General features: G+C 41.9%; 1 protein-coding gene across 2 annotated transcripts in view; it reads right to left on the bottom strand.

Annotated features, from left to right (window-relative positions):
• CAPN15 (calpain 15) overlaps positions 1-26,962 on the bottom strand; it is a 90,246-nt gene that overhangs the window by 54,994 nt on the left and 8,290 nt on the right. Inside the window, exon 2 of one of the 2 annotated variants that reach the window (XM_082199060.1) lies at positions 4,039-4,353. The exons of the other annotated variant lie outside the window; for it this stretch is intronic. Within the exon in view, the coding sequence (XP_082055186.1) occupies positions 4,039-4,214 (176 nt within the window). The 5' untranslated portion in view covers positions 4,215-4,353. The remainder of the gene's footprint in view (positions 1-4,038; positions 4,354-26,962) is intronic. 2 annotated transcript variants of the gene reach the window in all.

The following is a 26,962-nucleotide window of genomic DNA, read 5'->3' as shown; positions in this document are numbered from 1 at the left end:
GGAATCACTGCCTCACACCAAGAGATGTCAGAACACTAAAGAGATTCCACTTCTCCAATGTTTACATTTAATAATGGTATCAAAGCAAACAGCCAAGAAAAGATTTGAAGAGACTTGCACTTCTCTTTGACATGAAGACTACACTAGCCAACAGAGACAGCCAAAAACAACCTGGTGTCATAGCAGGAATATTACAGCTCACAGGAACCAGTGGTAAATCATCACTTAAGACCACCACAACCCCTCAGTATGGGCATCCCCGCATTTTCGTAGAATCGTAGAATTGTAGAGCCGGAAAGAATTCCGAGGGTCATCTAGTCCAATACCCTGCAATGCAGGAATCTCAACTAAAGCATTCATGACAGATGGCCTGCCAACCTCTGCTTATAAACCTCCAATGAAGGAGAGTCCACAGCCTACTGAGAGAGTCTGTTCTTGAGATAGAGGATTAAATATACACCCATATTCCAATAAATTATTTTCTGAAAGAGACTTCTTTTTGCCTGCATGCAGAATTTCAAACAAAACCATTTAAAGGTGGAGCTTGGGCATTTCCACCTAAGTCTAAAAGGGGAGAGATATAACACCACATATGCTGCTCAGAGTGCCTCAGACTAGTGACAGGAAAACACCACAATGAATAAGAGGCATCTTCTACTGTAGACTAAGTTGAATAGACAGTGTTCTGTCTTTAGCAAGCACTTCTAGTCTCAGTCCATGTTTTGGATGAGCAGTATCAGCTGAGCAACACAGTGCCCCAACAGAGGGGTCAAGGATAATGCCACATCCATGCAAATGATGTAGCAATAAGTATGCAAATTAGCTATTGCCCCCTGGCTCATGATTGGCTTCCAGTGCAGTCTCTGTGCTGAACGAAGATGCCTCCCAACTGTTTAAAGGCCATCTGCATTATCCTAGTCAAACACAAAATGGAGAATATCTTCTCCCTTATCAAGCTCTGCCTGGAAATCACTGCACAACACTGGTCTAATGAATCCTTGGGAAAACAATGATTAGAAACGTCTTTTTTAGACTTGCAGAATAACTCCTGGGGGTGGCCTGAATCATAAGAGATTCACAGGAATAGCCAAGTATATCTCCAGCCTCAGACTATCTGCACAGTAGTAATTCAAAAGCCAGGTTAACAAAAGTTGAAAGGAAAACTGCTTCTGCTTGGTTTTTAAAAACTTGAGTCATTGCTTATACAGTGGTACCTCAGGTTACATACACTTCAGGTTACATACACTTCAGGTTACAGACTCCACTAACCCAGAAATATTACCTTGGGTTAAGAATTTTGCTTCAGGATGAGAACAGCGGCAGCGGGAGGCCCCATTAGCTAAAGTGGTGCTTCAGGTTAAGAACAGTTTCAGGTTAAGAACGGACCTCCAGAACGAATTAAGTATGTAACCAGAGGTACCACTGTAGATCTTGATCAAGCCATAAAGAAGTACTCCATACCACCATCTCAGCTGCCTTGAAATGCAAACAGAACTCACCCAATTATTTATCATTTTTATTTAAAACATATACACCATCAATTGAAAAATGATATTCTACCAACTGAATATGGAACTTAACTTTGGAAGATGAGTACTTAACTTCCAACTACAAGCTAATATTGCCCAAACTGACTTCTAATGACTCCGCACCTATTGACCCCTAAAACTGATGTCCAGCCTTGCAAATATAAAGCCTATTGTCTTTCTCCTTACTTCTGTTTTCTGCCTCACAAGGAATTTGTATAGTCCAACTAGTACTAAATACAAGGAACAAATAGATGCCATATTTTCAAACAATGAGGAGAGAAACCATTTCCCCACATGACTTACTTATTTTCTCAGCTACACTATGAAGTAGGTTCAGACATGGACTGTTCCAGATTCACACAGTGAGCTTTATGGCAGAGTTGGGAACTAAACCTGGGTCTCCATGCTCCTAGCTTGACACTCAAGCCACACCATCACACTGGCTCTCTATGAAGACAGTACTGTACACTGTGTCCACCATGATACTGAACTCCTTCAAAGAAGGGCAAGATCAAATCATAATAAATGAACAAGCAAGCCACCATGATGGCTAAGAATCAATTAAACCTCCCTGTGATAGTTGGCCTTAACTTGTGCAGGTAAGATGAATACAAAATTCATGTTACAGCATGAAAATTCATGTTACATCAATAGTTCTGCTTTGATACAATACTCAGACAAAGCAGCTTTTTCTGTCCCCAGCAGTTGTGCTAAACACCTCACCCACAAGTAAACTAGTCTTAGATGCATTTATAGGCAGCATTCACCAACTGTCAAAGCCAAGCAGGTAGCAGTTTTAAATCAAAACTGCAGTGTCCCACAACGCCCTACGTCAGCATAAAGGTTTTTAAGCACACATAACTAGGTATTTGGAATTACTAGCAGAAGCAACTCATGGAATCTGAAGTGGTTGTAAAAACAAAGGACAAAACTCCTGGATTCTTGCTAAAACTTATTGCTATTTGCTACCCTGTTGGCTATACCCTATAATCCATGCTTTTCCCATCTCAGTTCTCAGTATTCAAAAGTGTCTTTCTGTAGGACTTGTCACTTCATCTGTGTCCTGCTTCTTCCTCTTCATCAAAGGAAGTTTTAAAAGCTCAGTCAAAAAGGAAAGCAATACAAAAGGCATATAATAGGGAACTAGCAGCAGTTATACAAAACTTCCTCTTAATATTACCAACATGCTGGTCACATGATACAAAACATGCCAGAGTTGCAACCACTGAAACACTGCCAGGAAATTCAAGACCAAGATGTAAAGTGCAAAACTGTGGGATTACCGGTAATTTGCCACAGACACTCCTCCAAGCCTGCTCTAGAGAAGATGCAAGCAGCAAAATCCTTGGAGTTTGCACCAACAGGCAAGAGGCCACAAGCAACAGGCATGAGGCATACACACACAAAACAAAGCAAATGTTTTTCAACCCAAGCAACTCAGGGACAGAAGCAAGCTGCTGTTTTTAAACAGATGGCAGTCTCCATACAGGCTAAGGAAGGCACACAGTCATTCAACAAGCAGGAAGAAAAGCTATAAAAAGCAAGCATTAATCAGAGGCTCCAATATTCTTAGCACACACAACACGGCAGCTTTCAACAGCCAAGGCTCCCCGGGCAGCACACTGTTAGATGCTTTCGACATACCTCTCAACCTAAAAAAAGAGCCCCTAACCATGAAGGCAAACCTTCATTGGAGGGAATGATGAGGTGAACAAGCATTTTTTAATTAGTATTAGCCAGTGGTTTGATTAGTAGGTTTCACAAGGGGTAAAATCTTGAGAGTTAACTCTCCACAGTTCTGCCTTGTCAGGGACATTTGTCATGAAAACAACACTTCTAGATATTAATGGTTTATGGGGACCTTCTAAGTGTATCGTTTCCAATTTGAAGATAAATTCTGTTAGTCTTGGCTATGACAGGTGGCATTATCCAAATCTAGACCTGGAGAAGGTGTTCTCCAACACAGGATCCCTCAGGTCAGTGGCTGGAGTCTGGGTTGTTTGCCTTAGAAAATGGGGATCTGAAACCTAGGAGGCAAGAATTAGTTCCCTGGCCATGAACTGAAAAATTGACTTGATTGATGTGGATAAATTCCTGTTCAGGGTAGGCTTTACTAAGATTTCAGCTAATGACTTCTTCAGTACTGGAGGGTAGGTGTCAAAACGCTCCACACAACTTGCAGTTTTTGTGTCTGTGAAAGCAGCAAGTTGAGGATGTGACATTATTAATTCAGTTGCCCCACCGTCTCAATGTTAAAAGGAATTATTTATTTTTGCTTTGGGGGGGGAATGACATCATGGATATTGATCAATGAACAGAAGATAGGTTTTGCTTCTTGTCGATACAACTATGGCAATTAGTGAAAGCTAGCTAAGATGAAGTTAGTGGAAATTTTGGTGTGGCTTCAAGTGGACCATGGCTAGAGCCTACAAGACCCCAAGGTATACAATCCTAGGTTTCAAACCGAGCTGAGAGGTATGAGATCAAGCTCTTTCCCTTGCTTTCTTACCTTCGTGCCCGGTGATTCACGTGCTGATGCTGCCGTGTTATAAGGGCACTTTCCCATACAGGGCCACTGTGGCTACTCCTATACCAACTTGCAGCCAGGTGCCCTGGGTAGGTTGGGCCAGTGAAACCATGGTCCGACTCCGTCTCGGCGGCCAGTGATGAGGCTGAGCTGCCCATAGCTCCCCTCAACCCTGGCTGGGCCAAGATTTATAGGTTAGGTCCAAGCCAGAGGCATGAGCAGTCGGCCCGCAAGGGTGAGGAGTTGCAGCATGGACTGGCGTAAAAGTTCCCAACACTGGAGAAAGGAAAGCTGGTGCTGATTGAAAAAAGAAAAAGAAGAACACAAAACAAGAGGAAAGGGAGAGGAGAGAGAGAGAGAGAGAGAAGTAAGGTATGATATAAACCAATGAAGTGACATTTCTAAAAGCCTGTTAATAACAGAGGTGGTGCCCTAGCCTACCAACATGGCACACTTGATTCAAAGGAAGCCAGCCTATAGAAACTTAAATGTGTGAGGGGTCGGAAAAAGAGAATGGAAGATGCTACTGTGGCTACATAATATAAAGGGCCTATTCGCAAGTTCTGTTGGCCAATTTAACCATTCTTTCTTCCGTTTGCATGTGGGAACAGGGCAGCCCAGTGGTTTTCAAACTGTTTTCTGGGGAAACCTGAGATTTCTTAGATGTATATGGGAGAAACTCAGTGGGAAGGTCAGTAATAGCAGACAAACCTCCCTGTAAAACAGCACAGTAGCAAGGAAATGGTGGGGAAACTCACATGGCCCTTAGCAAGCCTAGCCAGTGTGAATGGAAAACACTTTCTAAAAGAAACAAAAACCCACCCCACTCCCAGAATCCTCTGAAACACTCCGGGGTAAATGTACTGTGGTTCCTCAGCAGACCAAGACAATTTGGAAAATGTTTCCTGAAAGAAAAAAGTTTGAAAACCACTGGGGTAGCCAATGCAAATATAAGGAGGTCTGGTGCTCTAGTATTAAGTAATATGGGGAACCAAATGCCAATTTTCTGGTAGCATTTATAAAAATATTGCAACCAGTAAAGGGCCTGCAATTAGAACTAACAAAATGTCTCACATACGATGGATAATGAGTAGAATGGTCTTTCCCCAACATCTTGTGATCATGCATATGCCCTGAGGGATAGCTAAGTTGGTAGAGCATGAGACCCTTAATCTCAGAGCCATGGGTTCAAGTCCCAACCTGAGTAAATGATTCCTGCATTGCAGGGGGTTGGACTAGATAATCCTTGTGGACCTTCCAACTCTGATTCTATATAGCTATAAAATGCACATGCATATTGTTGTTGTTGTTTGGTCGTTTAGTCGTGTCCGACTCTTCGTGACCCCATGGACCAGAGCACGCCAGGCACCTCTGTCCTCCACTGCCTCCCGCAGTTTGATCAAACTCATGCTGGTAGCTTCAAGAACACCATCCAACCATCTCATTCTCTGTCGTCCCCTTCTCCTTGTGCCCTCCATCTTTCCTAACATCAGGGTCTTTTCCAGGGAGTCTTCTCTTCTCATGAGGTGGCCAAAGTATTGGAGCCTCAGCTTCACGATCTGTCCTTCCAGTGAGCGCTCAGGGCTGATTTCCTTCAGAATGGAGAGGTTTGATCTTCTTGCAGTCAATCTCATTAATTCATGCCTGCTACACCACTCATCCTATGCAGCACATATTCCCCTAAAGCAGCGGTTCTCAACCTGTGGGTCCCCAGATGTTGTTGGACTACAGCTCCCATCATCCCTGAGCTCTGGCCTTGCTAGCTAGGGGTGATGAGAGTTGTAGTTCAACAACATCTGGGGACCCACAGGTTGAGAAAGGCTACCGTAAAGGCAGGATGAGCTTGTTGCTCATGAGCAGACCCAAATGGAAGATGAAGCTTGACCACGCTGAAAATAATAATGGTTTGACCTGTCCTTTCACCATCATGGATGGATGGAAGGAAGAACAACAGCATCATCATGGAAGAGACTGCACTCCATCTGCTGCTTCCTTCCTTCCCTTCCAAGAGTTATATGGACCAGCTCGGCTGAAAGGAGTTGGAAAAGTGCAGAAAACCTTCAGCAGATTCAGTGGCTTCTTAAACCTCTAGCAGCCACCACTGAAGTTCAGTGTTACTACTCCTCCACTTGGAAATTTGGTGGCATCAACGTACACACTACTTGCTTTGCATCAGCCGCCCAAATTCTTGTACCCAGGTTTGCCACCAACCAGTGTTAGAAATTCAAGATATATAAGCTAATCACCAAATGGCACCTTAAACTGAGGTTATGGTTGCTGCAACAGAATGTGTGGACACCTTTTTCCAGTGAAATTTGTTGTTGTTGTTGTTTTTAATTTCTATACTGCTTTATATTTTAAAGGAAAAATCTCAAAGCGGTTTACAATACATTAAACTACCAAATGAAACAATCCAGAAGAAAACAAATTCAAGCTTCAATGAAAATATTTCAGACCCTTCTCTAAGTGACATTTTACTTTCCTCATATTTATTTACCTACTTAATTTATAGAGCTGCCCCATAGCAGAAGCATTCTATGAAGCCACCGTGGTGTAGTGGTTAGTGTGTCAGACTAGAACCTGGGAGATCAGGGTTCAAACACCTACTGAGTCACGAAGCTCACTGGGTGACCTTGGGTCAGTCACAGCCTCTTAACCTACCTCACAGGGTCGTTGTAGGGATTAACTGAGGAATGGGGTGAACCATGTACTCCTTGGAGGAAAAAGGTCGGAGATAAATGCAATAAATAAGCTCTCCTGGTTATCTGCTTAAGAAAGCTGTAGAGGCCTGCCAGATGGAGATGTCAGTCGCCAACCAGGCATCCAGAGATCTCCACATGTTCACAATTGGACCCGCACCAGTAGCAAAACATGCCTGGTGCCTGGCCTAACACTGCCACCAACCATCTAGCTTAGCCACATAAGTAAGCATTTCAAGCAGGCCCACATTGCTTCCATTTCCCTGACGCACACCTTAGTGAGTCAAACTTTCTGAAAATAAGGGCAGCATCAGGGATTAAATAGGTATGTGAGAAAAGGCAGGTGCCTTTTCTTATGTGGGGGCGGGGAAGAAAACCTTTAGTGTCAAGATTTGTGTTGGAAGGGAAAAGAGCAAGCCAACAATTAGTACAGTAAAAATAAAGAAATGAGGAAGAGAAGAAAAAATGCCACTGTTGAGCTTATTCAGTTACCCACCAGGATTTGGAGAGAGAGGCAGAAATGAGCTGTGGTAAGAAATGAGCTATAAATAAGAGAAATGTTCAAGCAATAGCGGTTCTTTGCAATGAAAGGGGTTGATACAAAGCTGCTCACATGGAAGATTTTCAACGCCAAGGCTGTTCCCAAAGGGAACTTGGTATATAGTAATTTCCACTTTTCAGTCCATATAACAAGTGCCAGTCCGATAGATGGCTGACACCACAATTGTGTGCATTAAATGGGCTTCATTTAAAAACAAGTTCTGTTTTTCTTTACTGTTCACAACAGCCTATAATACGATGAGGCTGCCAGAAATCTTTACCCTCTAGGCGGCTTTCCTCCCAGCATGCACATGGCAATATCTGCTCCTTCCACTTCTACTGCCAGCAGAGGGAGCTCATGGGCAAATATGGGCCTGGGAAATGAGTCACAACATCTTGCCACCAGGGCGATGGATCTAATACCTGTGTACCCACAGACAAAGCTATAGCTCTCTCAACCTCTATTCTCCCGACTTATTTCATCACTATATTTTTTACTAGTGGCTACCACCCCTGCTCATCCACCTGCCTACCCCTTTGCGCTTCCCCCACACTTGATCAAATCTCCTCCCCATAAAACTCACCCACCCTGTTGACTGTCCTTCCAGAGCATGCCCCAAGTCCATCCCATTAAAGGAAGTAAGAGGTGCAAAGGGCCTTCCCTGCTATTTTAAACCTTGCCACAGGCGTGTTCAATGGAGGCGGGAGGTACTCCATACAGTGGCTTGATAAACCATTGGTGTGAAGCACCTCCACTCTCTCCATTAAACCTCGCTGCAAGCAAGTTTAATAGCGGAGGAACTTCACAGCCTATCGGCTGTTTCTCATGCTGCAGCTGGCATGGTTGCCAACAGGCAACCACAGAAACTGCAGAGCATGACAACACTTCCAACATTTCCATGTGTATAGCAATATATGGCTTGGGTGGGGATTGTTTTTCAAAATTAAAAGCAACTTAAAATTTTAATTAATAAATAAATAAATCTAAAGAGAGGCTAACAGTAACCAGGAGTGTTGTGAGGAAAAGCAGGATAAAATGGGGCAAGGAAAAGCTAAATATAAGCATAGTAAGCAAACAAGGCACACAAAGTGTGAGAGCACGACTCTCTTTTCCTTTTCCTGTTGCACAGGAAAGGACGTATTTTACACATTTCATTACAAAAAGAAAGAGAGCAATGAGCTTGGGTTTTTTGTTATTCCATACACTGGATAAGAATTATTAGCCCTTTTTTGTGAATGAGCACTTGGAAGCTACAGCGCTCCCTTAGACTCCTGTTACCACATGGAGGGAAAAGAGTTCTCCCACAAAGGCACTACTGATAATGAATTGATGTTTCAAAATTATTACTTTTTGATGAAGACATTGATGAAGATGAAGACAGTGCCAACCCAAGACATTTGCTTCCTGAATAGAGGTCCAAATGGCACCTCTAGTCATGGACTGCTGGATGCAGTGCAGAGGAGAGGTGGGAGGCACCAGCTGATGGTGATGAGTGGTCAGAGGGAGAAGAGGTTTAGTGAGCAGGAAGAGGCTGTGGCAGAGAGCAGTTCAGGCTGAAGAGAAAGCTGGAGAGGAGGGGGAAAAGAGGCAGTTGGGATGGGCTGCTGAAGAGTCCAGGTAGTCTCTCCCTCCTGCTGCGACCAACTCCTCCCCCTACCCAGGTCTCCTAGAACAAGTAAGAAAATGGAAAAGAGAAGAGTCTGGTTGTGCGCAAATGCAGTTTGCAACTGCTTGGGAAAGACTCTGGAGGAGGAGGAGCCTTAGAGAGTGGTAGGAAGGTGGGGAACTTCAGTCCTCACAACCACCTCATTGGAGCAAGACCTGCGGAGAAGAATTGCTGGGATGCCTAGTCCTGTTTTGTTTTGGGTTCTTTGAAAAAAAAAGTTAACTGCACTGACAGAGTATTTTTTATTGCTAACCTATGCTTGACTCTGACACCTCCCCTGATAGGGTCAACACTTTAAGAAGTCCTGATACACCAGTTTGCCTTCACATATTCTACTCCACCGCCACCATGGAACCCCATTAAGAAATTTATGTACCCTACTGGATGGCAGGGCAACCTTGGACAAAGATATACCAGGGACCAAAATGAGTTTTTCCTCCTGACTCTCAAAATAATAAAAAGGATATAGTGTGTGGAAACCCAACTTCCACCAACAACAAGCAAGATGTGGTGACTCAAACAATGGTTAAGCCTTTCTAGTGCCATACCATACAAAAATAGTTCAAAACCCACACTTTCACAAATCCCTCAGCACTGTTGCCTGAGCTAGAAAGAAGAAGAAGAGTTTGGATTTGATATCCCGCCTTTCACTCCCTTTAAGGAGTCTCAAAGCGGCTAACACTCTCCTTTCCCTTCCTCCCCCACAACAAACACTCTGTGAGGTGAGAAAGACCAAGAAATGCACCCATCTTGCTGTACATAAAAGATAAGCACCCATTGAAGCGCTGCCGATTTGGCTAACAGAGAAATACACTGCCTGCCAGACCAGCAACTATGCAAGCAACAAAATGCATTGCTGCAGATTTCTTTTCCTTAAAAAGGAAGTATGAATCCATTGCTGAGCATGCGAGTGTACTGCAGGACAGAAGGGGAACAAGAAGCCTGCTTTAACATTGCTGAGAAAAGCTCTGCAAAGAGATGAGAGCTGGGTTCAGGAAGAACAGATCTATAAATAGGTACAGGATAACCCAGCTAAGCTGCAAGTCTCAAATACCGTTCAGTAATATAGGACTACTTTCCAGGCCATGTGCTCCAGGAAATCTGCTTCATCTAGTCAAAAGCATAATGCACAGAAATTCCAGGTGTGAGACTTACACTGTCCAGAGGTTTCCCAAACTTTGGTATAACAGGCCACTAAGTCTGCAAAAGTGTTGGGGATGATTAAATAAAAAAATTCAGTCTCACTGGAGGAATCTCACTTTTGCCTCCAAGGGCAAGAAACAGAGGTCAAAAGAACTGAGATGGGAGAAATTTTAAGGACTACTTTGACTCACAACATGGTTTTACAGGCCCGAGAGAGAGACCAAAGAAGAAAAAGTGGTGGTGGTGGCGGTGGCGGTGGCGGTGGGAGAAACCACTTGCCTGCAGCACTGATACTGAAACACTATGCTTTTCTGGATCATTGATTTCTTCCCACATTTATATCCTGACCTTTCCCCAGGGAGCTCCGGGCGGCAAAACCACGGATTTGCCCCCATTGATCCTCACAACCACACTGCAAGGTTGGCTAGGCTGAGAGACAGGGCCAAGATTACATAGCAAGTTTAAAAATTGAAGAAGTAGTATCTGAGCCCAGTTCAAAACCAACAGTTAACCCACTGCTCCACACTGACTCTGGCTGTTGTGTAAAGTGGTGGAGCAAACAGGGAAACAATTAAATGTTTGCTCAATCAAAACATATACCCAAGGTCATTTCACACATTAAGCTGGAAAAAAAACCAAGATTTGCCATGGAACGTGAAGTCACAGCTAACCTCATTTCCCTGAGAAATGTACTATAGGACATGTTTGCCATAGTCACACTTTACACTTTTAAGGATGTGTGTAGACACACAAAGACTCATATAATTCACCAGGGAAGTAAACTTCACACTTTAAACTTTAAACATTGCTTGCCTAACCCAGGACTAGAGCGGAATACGCCAGCCTTAATAATGGTAATTTATTACTGGCTTTTCCTTCTAACAAATGGCTCATAAATTGAAGAAGTGTGCATGCACACGAAAGCTCATACCAAGAACTAACTTAGTTGGTCTTTAAGGTGCTACTGGAATGAATTTTTTTATTTTCATAAATCTTGTTCATTACGATTGTCACACTTCTTTCATACTTTCAAATACAGTGGACTGTATTGAGATTGCCCATAACTGATTCAATTGGTTAAGGCAAACAACCCTATTTACAATGTTTGGCTAGCAAAAGAAGAGTGACTGAATGCACCATTTACTGCCTTTAACTAAAAATGGTCTGGGCAGAAGACCAGAACCACACTAAGTGAAAATTAGTGTGGCTCCTGTGTTGGGCTCAGGAAAAAACAGGTCAAGCTCAGTCACAGGCCCACAGAGGTGGCCTTTCACAAGTCACAGAACTGGTGAAGACCTTCAGTAGAGTCTGCCCTTTACATGCTCCCTCTTATAGGAAAGATCTCGCCAATCTTAACCATGGTTAAAGATTGGCAGGTTTTGAAGCTGGTTAAAAATTCCAGTAACAGCAAACCACAATCAGTGCTAGGTATTACTGAAAACAAGTTTTCTGGAAATTTTAACCATTGTGAAGGTTGAGGGAGGCAAGGAAAAAAAGGTACATGTAACCCCACAGCCCAAGAACTTAGCCATGTGTAAGAAAAAGCCACACTATATCTACACACCAACTCATTCTTTCAGCTCCCATTCCTCATCAATAAATTGGGAACAAGTCAACTTCCTATTGAACAGAATACACACATAGATAAGAACTATAAAGTTCTTTGCACACTAAAGCAGCAATAATAATTGGCTTCCCCCATCGTTTCTGAAGTATAAAGAACCTGTATCTGCTTGAGAACAAAAGCCTAGGGCTGTGTGTGCATGCTGGTGATGTTTTAATCGCAATCTACCCTCTGCCAAAAGAAAACCAACAGGTAAAGTAATATAGGTTCTAAGTAATTATATGCCTGTCTCACTGCAGTTTGTGTGTTGATTTATTGTTTGCACAGGGCTGTGAAGATGAAAAACACCTAGAACAGTGCTGAGCATTATTCAAAGTACTGGGTTCAGTGGCTTGCAAAATTCATGGGGACCAGAGGGGAGGCCACACAAAGACATGAAGTGGCAAAAATAAGATTTGCTAAATATTTAACAAGCAATAATGGGAACTGCAGAAAACAGACACATACACACATCTAAAGAATATCTCTGCATTAGGGTGTGGAGATGACCAACCCTCCCCATATAACTAAATACATCACTGCTTGAGTTAATCTAATTTGGGAGACCCAATGCTGCAACAACAATGGAAAAAGACAAATAGGGGATTTAACTAATAGAAACAAATAGTTAAGCACCTATTTTGCTTCCTTTTGTGGTTTTAACGCATAATTACTACGTTTCAAGTGTTAAAGTTAATTATGCCTGCAAGAGCATTTCTAGAACAAATAAACTGATCTATTATGAAGCAATTTACTCCTTCCTATTCTCTGAACCATTTCCTCCCTCCCTTCCTTCCCCCACACAAGCACTTACAACAGATTAGGAGAAAGGAGACAGATAGGGAAGCTCTCCAGTCCCATCCATGCAAGGGGCTCTTCTTATTTCCTAGACCCAAAAGAGCATCCACAAGAGGAACACACTTGATTGCTGCCACTGAAGTCCCCTCTTCAGACCAAAGCGGAAGCAGCAGCCAGCCCTCTGGTCTCTGTTACCACACACTCATCACTGATTACGAATCAAAGCGGTAACAAGCAGGCAGTACGGCAGGTCTTATTCGACTCTTCTCTACACCGGGACTGATTAAGAGCACCTGTGAGGTAAATAGATCACAGAGTTTGCTTATCCTGTATCCTCCAAGACGAGATGTTCCCAAGTAGAGAGAGATGAGTGTGCCTTTCACAATACATGCCAAGGGGGTGGGGCATCCCACTGGTCTAAAGCAGCTGCGTCCAGCCCCTAAACCCAATCATCCAGCTTTGTCCAGGGCAGTTGTTAGCCAAAACTGGGAGTCTGTATTTGCAGAGGCAAAACCAGTAGGATGAGCCAAGTACAGTGGTACCTCGGGTTAAGTACTTAATTCGTTCCGGAGTTCCGTACTTAACCTGAAACTGTTCTTAACCTGAAGCACCACTTTAGCTAATGGGGCCTCCTGCTGCTGCTGCACCGCCGGAGCACGATTTCTGTTCTCATCCTGAAGCAAAGTTCTTAACCTGAAGCACTATTTCTGGGTCTGTAACCTGAAGCGTATGTAACCTGAAGCATATGTAACCCAAGGTACCACTGTAAATACTTTGCCCAATCCCTTACTGTCCAAGGGTACCCATCTTTTCTATCTTAGGGACCAGGCACCACAATGGCTTGCCCTGAGTGTGCCCTTTCGGTACCACAGCCAATCAAGAACATAAGAGAATAAGAAAAACTTTGTTGGATCAGACCAGTGGCCACCCCGAAGCCTATGGGAAGCCTGCAAATAGAATCTGAGTAAAATAGCACTCTCCCCTCCTGCAATTTCCAGCATCTGGTACTCGGAAGCATACTTCCTTGACCCTGGAGGTAGAACATAGGCTTATCCTCTTTTAAAGCCATCCAAGTTACTGGCCATGGCTGCATCTTGTGGGAACAAATTCAACCCTTTAATTAAGAAATATTTTCTTTTGTCCATCCTGAATCTTCCAACATTCTTTTTTATTGGATGTCCACAAATACTAGAGTCATGAGAGAGGGAGAAAAATTTCCCTCTATCCAAGTTCTCCATGTCATACACAATTCTATACAGCTTTATAATGTCATATTTTACTCACCTTATCTCTAAAATAAAAAGCCACAAATGCTGTAACCTTTCCTCACAGGGGAGATGCTCTACCCCCTTGATCATTTTGGCTCCCCTTTTCTGAATTTTTTTCCAACTCTACAATATCCTTTACAATATATACTACACAATGTTCCAAGTGCAGTCGATTCACTGTTCCAATTCCTGGAACAAATGTTAACTTTCTGTTTGGGTCATTCCACATCAAATCAATGCAAAAAACAAGGGTTTCGCCACCCATCGTCTCAGATTTTACTGAAACTTGGTGTACACCCTTCCCTTACGGTTGAAAGAAACCCCTTTAAATTTCCCCCCTCTATCTCAAACGGTTTTAATTTTATAGCACTTCAAATTTTCATGAAATCTGTGTTTCTGTCCCTCTTGAGATCCTTGGTCTTGTGTGCATTTTAATTTTTTTCTCCATAACCAATGATCAGATCTTTTTGAAATTTTACACAGAGCTCAATAACATGATGAGGATTTCAGGGAAAAATACAGCAGCACTCAAAAGATTTTATAAATGCCTGAAAAAAAATGTATAAATGTAGGTTTTTTGGTGGAAAAATGAGGTTTAGAAAACCTAAATTTTCAGCATGAGGGCACGATGGAATAAAAAGTTTTTGATGGTGAAAATTATTGCAAAGACATGCTCTTTCTCAACAAAGAATAAAATTTATGGGTCTCTTATGTCTTCTAACAAAATATTAAGTTTTTTTGACATCATGGGGGGGAAATGGCTACTGGGTACAACTTTCCTACAATCCTTAGCTGTAATAGAAAAAATTAATGAAACAAAGTTGTTCATCTTAAACTCTAAAATAATATTGGTTATTACAGGTTGTTTTTGTTTTCAAAAGTGCAGGCTTCTTTTTCAGTTTGGGGGTATTTAAAACTATGAAAATTGGCTATATCATGAGCTCTGTGTAAAATTTATTTCAACCATAAGGGAAGGGTGTACACCAAGTTTCATCAAAATCCAAGATGGTGGGTGGCATGACCGTGTTGAACTGGCGTGGAATGACCCGTTTGCATGCGCAGAATGCCTTTCCTTCACTACTGACTGAGCAACAGCAGTCTGCCTCCACATATTTCAGAGAATTCAGAGAAGGACCAAATCTCAGTGGTAGAGCATCTGCTTTACACACAGAAGGTCCCAAGTTCAATCTCCCAGGCATCCCTAGTTGGAAAAATCAGGTAGCAGATGCTTTCAGTGGAGAGTCATGCCCAGTCAAATGCAGAATTAATCTGACAGTTCCCAATATTCCCAAGGAACATGATTCCCAGAGCAAATGGCCTAGTTCCTTGGGTTTGATTTCCAGAACACGCCAACAAACACTTTCACTAAGGCAGCCCATGAAAAGGCCCACTGCAATAGTCAGGTTTCAAGAGGAGGTGATGGTTGCTCTGTTCAAGCAAGCAAGAAAAGTTTGCAACATTTACCAAGGGGCATAAATACCCTGAAATCATATGGGCACAGTCATCCATGCTCTGATAACATCCAGGTTAAGTTACTACAATGCCCTTTATGAGGACATAATTCATAAATGCTGGTTCCAGTTTTAAAATCCCAAAACTGAAGGCCCACCTGCTCCTGGATAAGTCTGTTGTTGAAACCTCTGTGGAATGCCCCGCCTTCTGAGATTAGGTGGGTGCTTACCAGGGATAGGGCCTTTTTGGTGGTGTCACCTCATCAATGGAACTCCCTCCTGAAATCCATTCAACTACTGCTGACTTAATGGCTTTTATGAGCTAGGTGAAAACATTTATGTTTGACCAGACACCTAATGGCTTCTAACCTGATTTACTGACTATTTTAGCTGCACTGCTGTTTTTAAGACTGTTTGTATTTACTGTTAATAATGTTCAGTTTTTACATGATAGTTTTATTTGTAATATATTGCCGATTACAACATTATTAAAGCAATATAATAATGTTGTAATCCACACAGTGATCCATGGTGAATGGCAGGGAGCATATTTTTTAGAAGATAAAGTTAACTGCAATTGCAATAAGAATTTTTAGGTGATAGCTTGAAAGACCAGAGGAAGCTGAACTGGAGAACTTCAAAGCAAACACACCCTTAGATGCCCTGCCAATTGCTAGTAGCACTTAAGGATTCTCTGAGGAACTGGATACTATATTCTCAAGAGGGGCGGGATTGTCAAAACTGCATTACTAACACTTACATTTCACAAACATTCTGGAGGAGTGGCAATCATCTTCAACACAGACAGAATCACAAAAGTGAAGTGTTTTGTATTCAAAAGCTGATGAGCACCAAGGTCAGTTGAGTTAAAACTTTTGTTTCAAACATAAAAAACAGCAAGCTCTCAAGCACAGAGGAGGTAAATAAAAGGCTCCAGAAACTTCTACAAGCACCAACTCACCAGCCACATGTTAACTAGAACTGTTACAAGTGACTGCAAAGAGACACTGCAAAAATAATTCCAGGGCAGTGTCCAGATCAGATTGGATCATGGACGTACAACACATGTGAAAATAAGAAAACACACTCAGTTTCCTTGCTTGGAATGAGAACCACATGAATGACGGATCCTGCCTTCTCTTTAGAAAGTAGAGCAGGAGGTCTTAGCTATCGCTTTGTCATTCAACCTAGAGGTCTGATGAAGCCTTATGAATCCCGTATCCTGTACTTTGAGCTAATGCTGAGACCTTGTTCTGATTTATTGAATAAAGCTTTCAGATTTCCTCAAGCTACGAGCCTGAAGACTGCATCTGATACTAAGCAGGACTGTTCCTGCTTATGTTGTGTTTCTGAGGAAGGACCATAGCTCAATGGTAGAGAATCTGCCTTGAGTGCAGGAAATCCCGGGTTCAGTCCATGATGACTAAGGAGAGGGTTGGGAGAAACTCCTGCCTAAAAACTCTGCTGCCAGTCAGAGTAGGTAATACTGAGCTCGGCGGACCAATGGTCTGACTCGGTATACAGCGGCTTCCTATATTTCTATTCCTATCTGAACCAACTTGCAATAAAACAAAAAAGGAAATTCTTATTAACACCTATAGAAAAACACTTTTGCTACCAATTTAGAAGCTGGAAGTTCATTCTGAGAGCTAAGCAAGCCGTCAGTGATTAAACAGAACCCAATACATAATTTCAACAACAACAAAATAAATAAATACTGTATAAGCCTGTGCTCTACTAAGCCAATTAACATTATTCCAATGAGGGACATCAGGGCACCTCATATTTTCCAGTTTATTAGCCAACTGTGCAGGGATTTTCTTATTTTAGTGTGCTGTTAACGAAAGTGTGTGTGGGCTGGCATGGTGTGCCTCATTAGCTACCCGGCAACAATTTAAGCAACTCCCACACATGCACACACACATGCACAAAGAGGAGGAGGAGGAAATAAAACCATCCATGGCCATGCCATTTAGCAGGGGTTGCCCCCTGCAGCTCAAGGATTACATTCAGCCCTTGGCCTAATTTCATGCAGGTGGAGGAAGCCTGGAGGAGAGGAGCAGGGGAGTAAAATAGAGGGAAGAGCCAAAACAGACAGACTGAAGCTGGGGAAGAAACTCTCTGCAAGTGACCAAAAAAGTGGCAAGAATGCGGGGAAATGGTGGGGAGGAAAAGCAAGTGATCAGTTCAGATCTCTGACAAGAGTGAACGGTCCCTTAAAAAGAGAGGGAGAGAGAAAAGAAGGTGTTAGAAAGAAAAAGTGGCAGCCTACACACTTTTAGCTCTGGTGTGACTATCTGCCAGAATACAGACTGCATTAGAAAACTGGTTCCCTACACAGTCTCTGCAGGGATTTCATAAACTAGAAATCTCAACTTCTGGAGTTTTTTGCTCCTGTCCCTTATGACACACCTTCATTGTTTCACCTAGTCACAGAAGAAGAAGCCATTAAATCAGCTCCATAGCCACAAATGTTTCTTAAGTTGTTGAAACCAGATGCATTATATGATTGAAAGCTTTAATCTATGCAGTGGGGGTGTGCTATTAAATGCTACCAAGGCTTGACAGGAGAAGTCTTGTTAGAAGGAATTTTCGTACAAAAGAAAGCAACTTGGCCCTGCGTACTATGCTATTGCAGTCTTTAAGATCCATCTCGGGCTGTAACCCTATACATACCTGCAAAGGTGTTGGTCCCACCAAAATGAACAGACATATACAGGATGGCACCATCAGAGCCCTACTTTGACCATATAACTCACATAGGTTCATGAGTTCATCAAAACCATAAATTAAATTACATGACACCTAATGCCCAGGTGGCTTCCACTTCCACTGAACCACGATTAAACCTTGCATTCAAATGCAGCAATGATCTGTGATCAAGCCAGCAACTCTGAACCACAAACCATGTTTGAAATAGGCTAGCAAGCCAGTGTTTATGTGAGGTATGGTTGAATGTATAGTTTTATACAATATCTGGACTGAGAAAAGTTATGGAAGCTACTCCACTTTGTTTTTTTGTCAAACCATTTGTTGTCAAACCGATAACCCTGAAGACAGGCAAGCCGACTCGGTTCCTTGATGCAGTTCGGTCTTGGTGCACTTCTCCTGCAATAACAGCACAGCTCTCATCTGCTACAACTGGGTGCTGATTGGGTAAGCTACAGACCTCCCCATCTGAGGCTGTGCCAGTCTCTTCAGAGCAGCATTGTTGCTATTGCACATTCGCAGCCAAGAGATAAACATGACTAAGAGCCAGGCACAGTCTCCCTACAATATCTGCTGCTTTGGGTTGCCCCTGATTCAGCATTCAGGAACTCTCTACACTGCCAAGAGCAGCCAGGGCAAAAACACAAGTAACAAGCCAACAAACAGTGAAGCCAAGTATCAGTGAATCTGACTCCAGATTTGGCCTTGTAATGTTAAGGGATATCTATGACTACTACACCATTTATTTATTTTTTACACAAGATACTGCAGTAGGAAACCAGTTTTTTCACTTCTTTTGTTTATTACTTTTTAGCACATTGTTTTTTTCTGGACTGTAATATAACTTGTTTTTTTAATAAAATAAAAAGGCAGTAGGAATGAAAGGCAAACCTTCACTTGCAGCAAATACAGCTTCTCTCTAAAGAAGGCAAGTTAGAGTTTCCACTTTTCACTGAGGTAGTAACACTGTCTCTGGGCTACACCGTTTCAGACTGCACATTCTCTGTACATAAAAAAACTAGCATGCTATGGAGAAAGATTTGGCAGAATCCTTCCCCATGGCACGCTGGCTTTCTATTTGCAGGAGTATTTATGAATGCTGGAGCAGTCAGTCATGCGACAACAACCCCCCCCCCCCGTCCAGTCCAAAGTGATCCAGCCCAGACACAAGGTTACCATCTCAGTGAGAACTATGCCTCAAATACAGACTAGTCTAGAGAGACAGATCAGGGTCTAAATTCCAACTAGACCATGAAACTACAGTGGTGCCTCGCAAGACGAAAATAATTCGTTCCGCGAGTCTTTTCGTCTTGCGATGTTTTTCGTCTTGCGAAGCACGGTCCGTCGCAACTGCGCCTCTTCAAGCGGCTTTTTTAAAAAAGCGCAATACGTTTTCGTCTTGCGAAGCAAGCCCATAGGGAAATTCGTCTAGCGAAGCAACGCAAAAACGGAAAACCCTTTCGTCTAGCGAGTTTTTCGTCTTGCGAGGCATTCGTCTTGCGGGGCACCACTGTAAGTAGCTTTGGGCTGGCATCTGTTTCTCAAGATAGCCTACCTCAAGCAGTTGTTTGTGAGGTTAAAATGGAAACTTCTGCTGCTTGAAGAAAGGATGGACCAAAATGTGATAAATCATAAAAGTGATACTTTGGACCATAACCCCAAGCCAGGGACAGAAAGGCGTTATTTCCTAGGACAAAGTATTGTACAAAAATGAGGGAAATATTTCATAGCTGAGGAGTTACAGATGAAGCAGACTTGCAGAAATTCAAATCTGTTGTTTTTCCCCTTTTTCACTTAAATTCACCCACAAGAGTAAAAGTAAATTAAATATAAATTGCTAAATTCAGTAATGCTATACTTTTCCCAAGTTTCCAGGATCCAATATGATCTATAATCAGAAATGCAAAAAAAAATTAAAATAAAATTCTAAGTCAATACTGTATGTGTTCCTGGTTCATCTCAGGTGCACTTGTGATCAGCATTCATAGTGCTGAAGTTTAGAGGGCAACATGACCATACATTATTAAGGAAGATAAGGAAAGCCAACATAGCAGTAAAAGGTGTGTCTTGTTCTAAAGCAGCACAGTGTTGCCAAAAAGTCTGTTTATGAAGTTATGTATGAGGAAATAGCTTGGGGCACCAGCTATACAAACAGGCAGTCTAAGAAGAAATAAACAGGCTTCTCATTTGCAACACGAGCTAGTTTATGGAAGAGTAATACACCAAATTCTCTTGGGGGGGGGTGAACAAGGAACAGATACTAGTCTAGATGTAAAGCAGCAGTGGTTGCATCAACACATGCAGCAGAATGAGGCGAGACCGAGGCAGCAGAATGGGCAGCACCAATTCTGATTGAAAGTTGCTTTAATGCTGGCCTGTGTTCGTTTTGTTAAAAATCTTTGCAAGTAAGAAGCTAACACAGCAGGGAGAAAGATTCTAACCACCCCTTTGCACACTTTACTTGTTTTCTACGCACAGGGTGTTTGTAATGTAGGAAAACATTCAGACAAGTCATTCCCTTAATTGCAGTCTTAAGTGGCACAGCCCATCCTTCCACTTTATCCTGCTGCATGTCTACATGGGAATTTGTCATCATCTCTTTATATTTCCAACAATCACACACACACACACCTGCAACTTAAATATCACATGTGGATATTTATTGCACATATGTGCTGCTCTTCTGAGGACAGACGTGGCACATAGAAAGGTATTTCGTATCCCACAACCATGGAACACTCACTCTTTAGAATTTCATTGAGCCCAATTGGCTTTCAGAACCTGCTCAAGCTATATTTTGGGGGAAATGTAAATGAATGAAATACATGGGAGGCAAATATATTTTCCCCCAAAGGAGTCCTTCACATTCCTAGGGTTAGGCTACACATACACACATAAGATCACCCAGCCTCACAGAGCCAAAATCCCCAGTCTCCATTAACACCCTCACACAGCAGATGATCTCATAAGATCAGGCATTATTCTTCCTCAGAATTTGTTATCAAATTGTCTCTGGAAAACTCAAAACTACAAATATGACAGTAGTTTGTCTTGTCTATTTGCAAGGAAGATGCCAAGATTCATATGAGCCTTGCTGCCCATCATAATTATTGTAAAACTGCTCTACATCCTTTAAAAAGCACAAATCCTTTACTTTTGTCTCAACATATGTATGAAGTAGGTAATGAATATCCCAATTTTACATAAATAGTAGTGAGACTGAGAATAACTGATCAGGAATTGAACCCACTTCTTTCAGGACTACTTACTGGACCACACTGGTTCACAGCTCTGTTTATATCCATATGTTGTGTACAAAGCTATACTCTGTTCAAGACAGATGGATGCTGCCAACAACAACTTGTTTTACAATACACTTTATGAGGTAGTTAATATAATAAAGAAACCTTGTTTCTGATCCCAGTGTTTCAATATTGCTGTCAACTCCCAACTCAAATCATTCACTATGTTATAATTTCCTCCGTGCTGTCTTAGATTTCAGACGGTTGATATCTCTGAGAGGGCTGGTCTCAAGCTGGCACAGAGGTAAGGTTAACTTTAGACAGAGGAAGGTGACAATTTAATTAAGAACTACCATATGCATACAAAATGGAACAAAAAGCTCCACCTACCACAAGCACACCATCTCTCACAAAAGCAAGAGAAGGCTTTTCATATTGGCAATTTGTCTCTCACACAGACAGCGAGAAATCCTAAGTACTATGGGCTGAATGCAAAATAGAGTGTTACTTCATTAAAACTCAAACAGTGTATTACAAAAATAAAGATAATAGGGCAAACAAAATCCCAAATACATCTCCCAAAACAACCAAGTGCAACTGAAACCACACCTCCTTCCAGGGTAAGGGTCATATTCAAAGCAGGATATAAGGGCTCTAGGAAGGTCATTACAACTCATAAGGGTCATAGATAGGGAGCCACAAGTTCTTCTTGGCAAAGCAAGTTACTTTCCAACAAGTCACAACAGGAAAACAGGATTGATAGTATGTGGAAGCCCAATCAGTGATAACAACAACAGAGACTGGTTAGTGAGCAAACTGTTACCACCATCAATTAGTAGCAGTGCTAGGTGTGAGCAGAAGAGAAAGTGAACACCTGTGAGAGGGAAGAACATCACCAGGAGGGGAACTAGTCAGTTCCATGGGAATTCATTTAGCAGTAGCACAGGCTTTGCAACCATGGGCCCAGCAACCAACTTCTCCCTTTCTATACCAGATTTTCACACATCTTCATCCAAGACTAGATGGCAAGTTCCTACAGAAAACCACTTCCCCACAGACATCAAACAAATAAAACCAGTTAGTGCCCAGCATACTCGATTAGTTCCTGGTTCACTTGTGAATCAGATTCAGAAAGCTCTGGAAGACTCTGCTTGCTTCTGTGATAGCCAAGATGAGCAGAATACAGGTGGATGGTTGCAAGATGAAGGACAAAGAGCCCTAGATTCCAACTAATGACTGGTGGCATGAAAACTCACATCAGTGGAAGACAAAGCTCATCCTAGCAAAACAACACTTGCTACTCTGGGAAGCAAAGGAAGAAGAAAATCCAAATTGTCCAGAACAGTACAAGATCAAAGTGAATGAGGTCTCTACAGCTCAAGCCACTGGGGTTTGTTAGGGGTGGGGTGGGGCAAAGGGGTCAACCCACTATGCTATGGAAGAACCAAATTTGACTCTGAGTGGCATAAGCCACATCAGTCTATATCCAATTAGTCCCTCTGCTACTCTTCTTTGTATCAGACTGCCCCTAAGTATTCCTCCCACATGCTGGCAGGTAAAGCAGCAAATGGAACCTCAGATTCCTCCCTTTTATGGCCAGCCACTTAAAACTTATCCAACTCAATGATGCTTGCCTGAGCTGGTTGACCCAAGGTCTTATATGCTCCCATAGCAACACTCTGGTGCACAGACAGCACAGCTAAGGTCACCTAACAGCAAATTGTGGTGGAAGGCAAGCAGAACACAGCACACATATACAGGAGGTAGATATCGGAGAAAGTGAGAAATAATTCCACAAAACCACCCATTCTTTGGACTGTTCCATGAGACGTCTCATACAAATGGGCTTTGAATTCTGGCTGACTTTGATATTCTTTGGGGCAAATTTGAGCCTTAACTCCACTGTATCAATATATGCTGTGAACTATGGATTGAAGTCTGGTCTTAACTAAAAAGTAGTAAAGGACATCCAAGTTATATTTTATAATAATAATAATTTATTACTTATACCCTACCCATCTGGCTGGGTTTCCCCAGCCACTTTGAAAAGTTTTGGCTAATGCTGCTTACAGCAGGCTTGCCTTTAGTCATCAGCCTTATCCAAATTTCTGTATCTACTATGCGGTTCCTCCCACTACATCATCTACATATTTTCAATTAACCCAAGCTTGTTTTATTATGCCATCATTTTAAAATGGTTCAATAAAAAGCATCCTCTTATCTTTTTTGCATGTCTCACTCTAGGTATACCAACAACCACAACCAAATTAGAGATCTGCTGCTTGAGATACCCTAAATATGAACTTTTTGTCTTCTTGGATCTCTTTTTCAAAAGTCATCATGTACAGTGGTACCTCGGGTTAAGTACTTAATTCGTTCCGGAGGTCCATTCTTAACCTGAAGCACCACTTCAGCTAATGGGGCCTCCCGCTGCCGCCACGCTGCCGGAGCACAATTTCTGTTCTCATCCTGAAGCAAAGTTCTTAACCCGAGGCACTATTTCTGGGTTAGTGGAGTCTGTAACCTGAAGCGTATGTAACCTGAAGCGTATGTAACCCGAGGTACCACTGTATATAAAATATGGGTGCAGAGTTGTGTAACCAATGCAATTAATGGCAAACTTCAGATTATATGCCATGAGACTCAGAAAGGTTCATGCAAAACACAGTTATGTCTAAATCCTGATCTTGATATTATTATAAAGAGAAGAAAAGTACTAGATATTCAAAGTGATACAAAACAGGCCTTCCTCTCATCCCAAATTCATTATTCAGATTCATTTTTTTAAAAATTGCGACCAACCCTTGCCCAGAAGTTCTTAGTAGGTACAGCCATTTTACAAGGATCATGGTCTCAAAGTAGCCTCAAGCTAACACAACTCCGAACAATCATCCACATCGCCAAACATATGTTTCCCCACAAGCAACTGCTGATGTTTTTCAGAGGATTTTTTTTTTTTTGAAAAGTACATTAGTAACAATGAATGGATGCCAACTACAAAATGGAAAGTTTGACCATTTCAAAATGTTTAGTTTTGTTTACTAAATAAAACAAATATTTCCAAGCAACTTGGATGTTTGTATGTTTTCATGAATGTGTGCACTCTCATGTAAACTTTCACCTAATGTATGCAGTATCTAGTTGAGACACCTGTATTGCAGGGGGTTGAACTAGATGGCCCTCAGGGGTCCCTTCCAACTCTACTATTCTATGACTCTGCTAAACTAGACCATTCTACAGGGTGTCACAAAAATGTTCAATGTAAATTTATTTTTTTTGGATGCAAATTACCCAAACTTGCACAGGGTCCCCCCCCAAGAAAACCCACATTCCTGGCAGCTTCCTAAAGAATGACAACGATGTGTGGGTGCATTTGTGAGAGAAAGTGCCAAGGCCAGCAGGAAGAACAGCTGGCTCCTTCATCAATGAGCCACAGGGCTGCTGGTTCTTAGAACCACCACTATGGCAGAATGCTTCATTTCATCTGGAGCATGCCTTCTGTCCCTTCCCAAGAGTTCGGGAGGACAATATATAGCAGGTGTGGGTTTTCCTTGTCACCGCCACATTGTTCACTTTTCAGAAATGTCTTCTCAAAGATTGAAAAAGAGCAGAACTACTAGCAATTCCTAGTAATTGAAGGCTTGATATCAAGTGAGTAGTGAATGTGTAAATCCATTTTAGAAGAAAACCACATTTGTGGCTTTTCGAAGAATAATAGAACTGTAGAGTCAGAAGGGACCCTGAGGGTCATTTAGTCAAATTCCTTGCAATGCAGGAATCTTCTGCCCAACGTGGGGCTCGAACCCATGACCCTGAGATTAAGCAATCATGTCACAGTTAGTCCTCAGTTTCTGATGCACTGAGTTACAAATCAATAAATAAGAAGGGGAGTGACAATTTAGACTAGATACAAGAGTTTAATTTTAATTTCCCAAACACTCTGTGTACAAGGTAGCCAATGCTACCTTGTTCTTCTGGTGTGTACTCCTGTTATGATACAGAACTTCATTCTGTATTTCTAATCTGTTTAAAAGTGCTTCCCAGAGGAAAGCAGTAAGCATTTTAAAGTCCAGTCACATGCAGCTGTAACGAAGCCACACCCCTCCAAAATAGTAGAATTAGCTAGCCTCTGCTTCCCAGAGACAAGTATTTCCTTTATGGAAAGACTGCTACCCCCATCTCCACTGCAAACAGCAAACTTCCCTCTCTTGACTCAGCAAGCTGCATCTAGCTACAAGGTCTGTACTTGCTATCTGCTAAGTAGTAAAGTGTTTTTTCAACCTGTATTTGCAAGTTGCAAAAGACACAAATGGACAAGAACTCAAAAGCCAGATTCCTATCAATGTTTGTTCCACTATTGTCCAGAGAAATAGAAGAGTGCAAGGGAACAAGTCACTCTCCCTTCCCCATGCCCTCTCTTGTCTTCTTTCAAATGAATAATACTTAGCACACTTACATAGGGACTGATATCTTAAAAGTGCTGTACTTACAGATCAGCTAGTTAATGTGTCACTTGGCAGAGTATTTATAAAGATTTACCTTCCTTGTAAACCTTATTTAATGGGGGCGGACAGATTTTTCAGCAGCAAGAGAATAGGGTGGAGAAGCCTGTTATCTTTTGGAAAGATAAGGCCTAGGCTAGCCTGGTAATTAGATGGGAGACTACAATAAGTCTGAGGCTTTAGCTGGAATGCTGCTCTCTGGACAAGGTGAGCCTTCAGGAAATGTGTTGTCTGAAAACTAGTATGGTGTATAAGTGTCTCAATTATTAGATTATAAATTCACATTTCAGATATCAGATCAGCCCCAGGCAGTAGTCCCAGGTAAGCCACAATCTCTTAAGCTTCAGTTCTCCTTCTCCAATACTGTACAATGTCACAGGGTTATTGTAAAGCTTATTAGACTAATAATTTGAAAGATCCTGTAAAAAAAACAAATGAAAATGCAGAAAGAAGAACACAAACCCCTGAAAATGCCTGGATGTCCATTGGAAGGAATCCATGAAACAGTCTGAAGGCGAATGATACAGCTACTTGGTGAAACTAAGCAAGCCTGTCTGGTTTGTGACTAGAAAGCTCATGTTTTTTTAACTTAATTATTCTATGGTTTTATTGCTGTAACCCCCCCCCCCGTGTGTGTCAGAGAGAGAGAGAGAAATCAACATACAGATATTCAAACAAACAAACAAAATATTCACTAAAATGGATATTCAAACAAAAGATATAATAAACTGATTAAAACAATAATGAAGTTAGGGGTCCTGGGTAATTTATTACATTTGCACCCCTTTCCCAAATAATAGACTACCAAACACAGGTATTTGTTTATTTTTATTAGATTTATACACAGTCCATCAAAAGATCTTAGGGCAGTTCACAAGAAAAAAGACACAAGAGAAAACCAGAAATAAATAGTCAAAACAGAAGAAACAAAACAGCAAAAAAAGCACACACATTTAAAATGCTGTAGAATATTAATCTACCAAAGGCATGGCTGAAGAGGAATGTTTTTGTCTGGTGCCTAAAAATATATAATGACAGTGCCAGACAAACCTCCCTGAGGAGAGAATTCCATAAATGGGGGGTCACTGCAGAAAAGGCCCATTATTGTGCTGTCACCCTGCAGACCTCACATGGAGGCGGCACTTGAAGAAGGGCCTCAAATGATGTTCACAATGTCCAAGTCGGTTCCTATCAGGAGAGTTGGTCCTTGAGGTACTGCGGTTCTGAGCTATTTAAGGCTTCATAGGTCAAAACCAGCATTTTGAATTAGGCCCTGAAACTAAT

This window comes from Podarcis vaucheri (genome assembly GCF_965113315.1).
Source record: "Podarcis vaucheri genome assembly, chromosome: 14".
NCBI lineage: Eukaryota > Metazoa > Chordata > Lepidosauria > Squamata > Lacertidae > Podarcis > Podarcis vaucheri.
The sequence above is the reverse complement of the archived record's forward strand: the minus strand, read 5'-3'. Positions and strand labels throughout refer to the sequence as shown.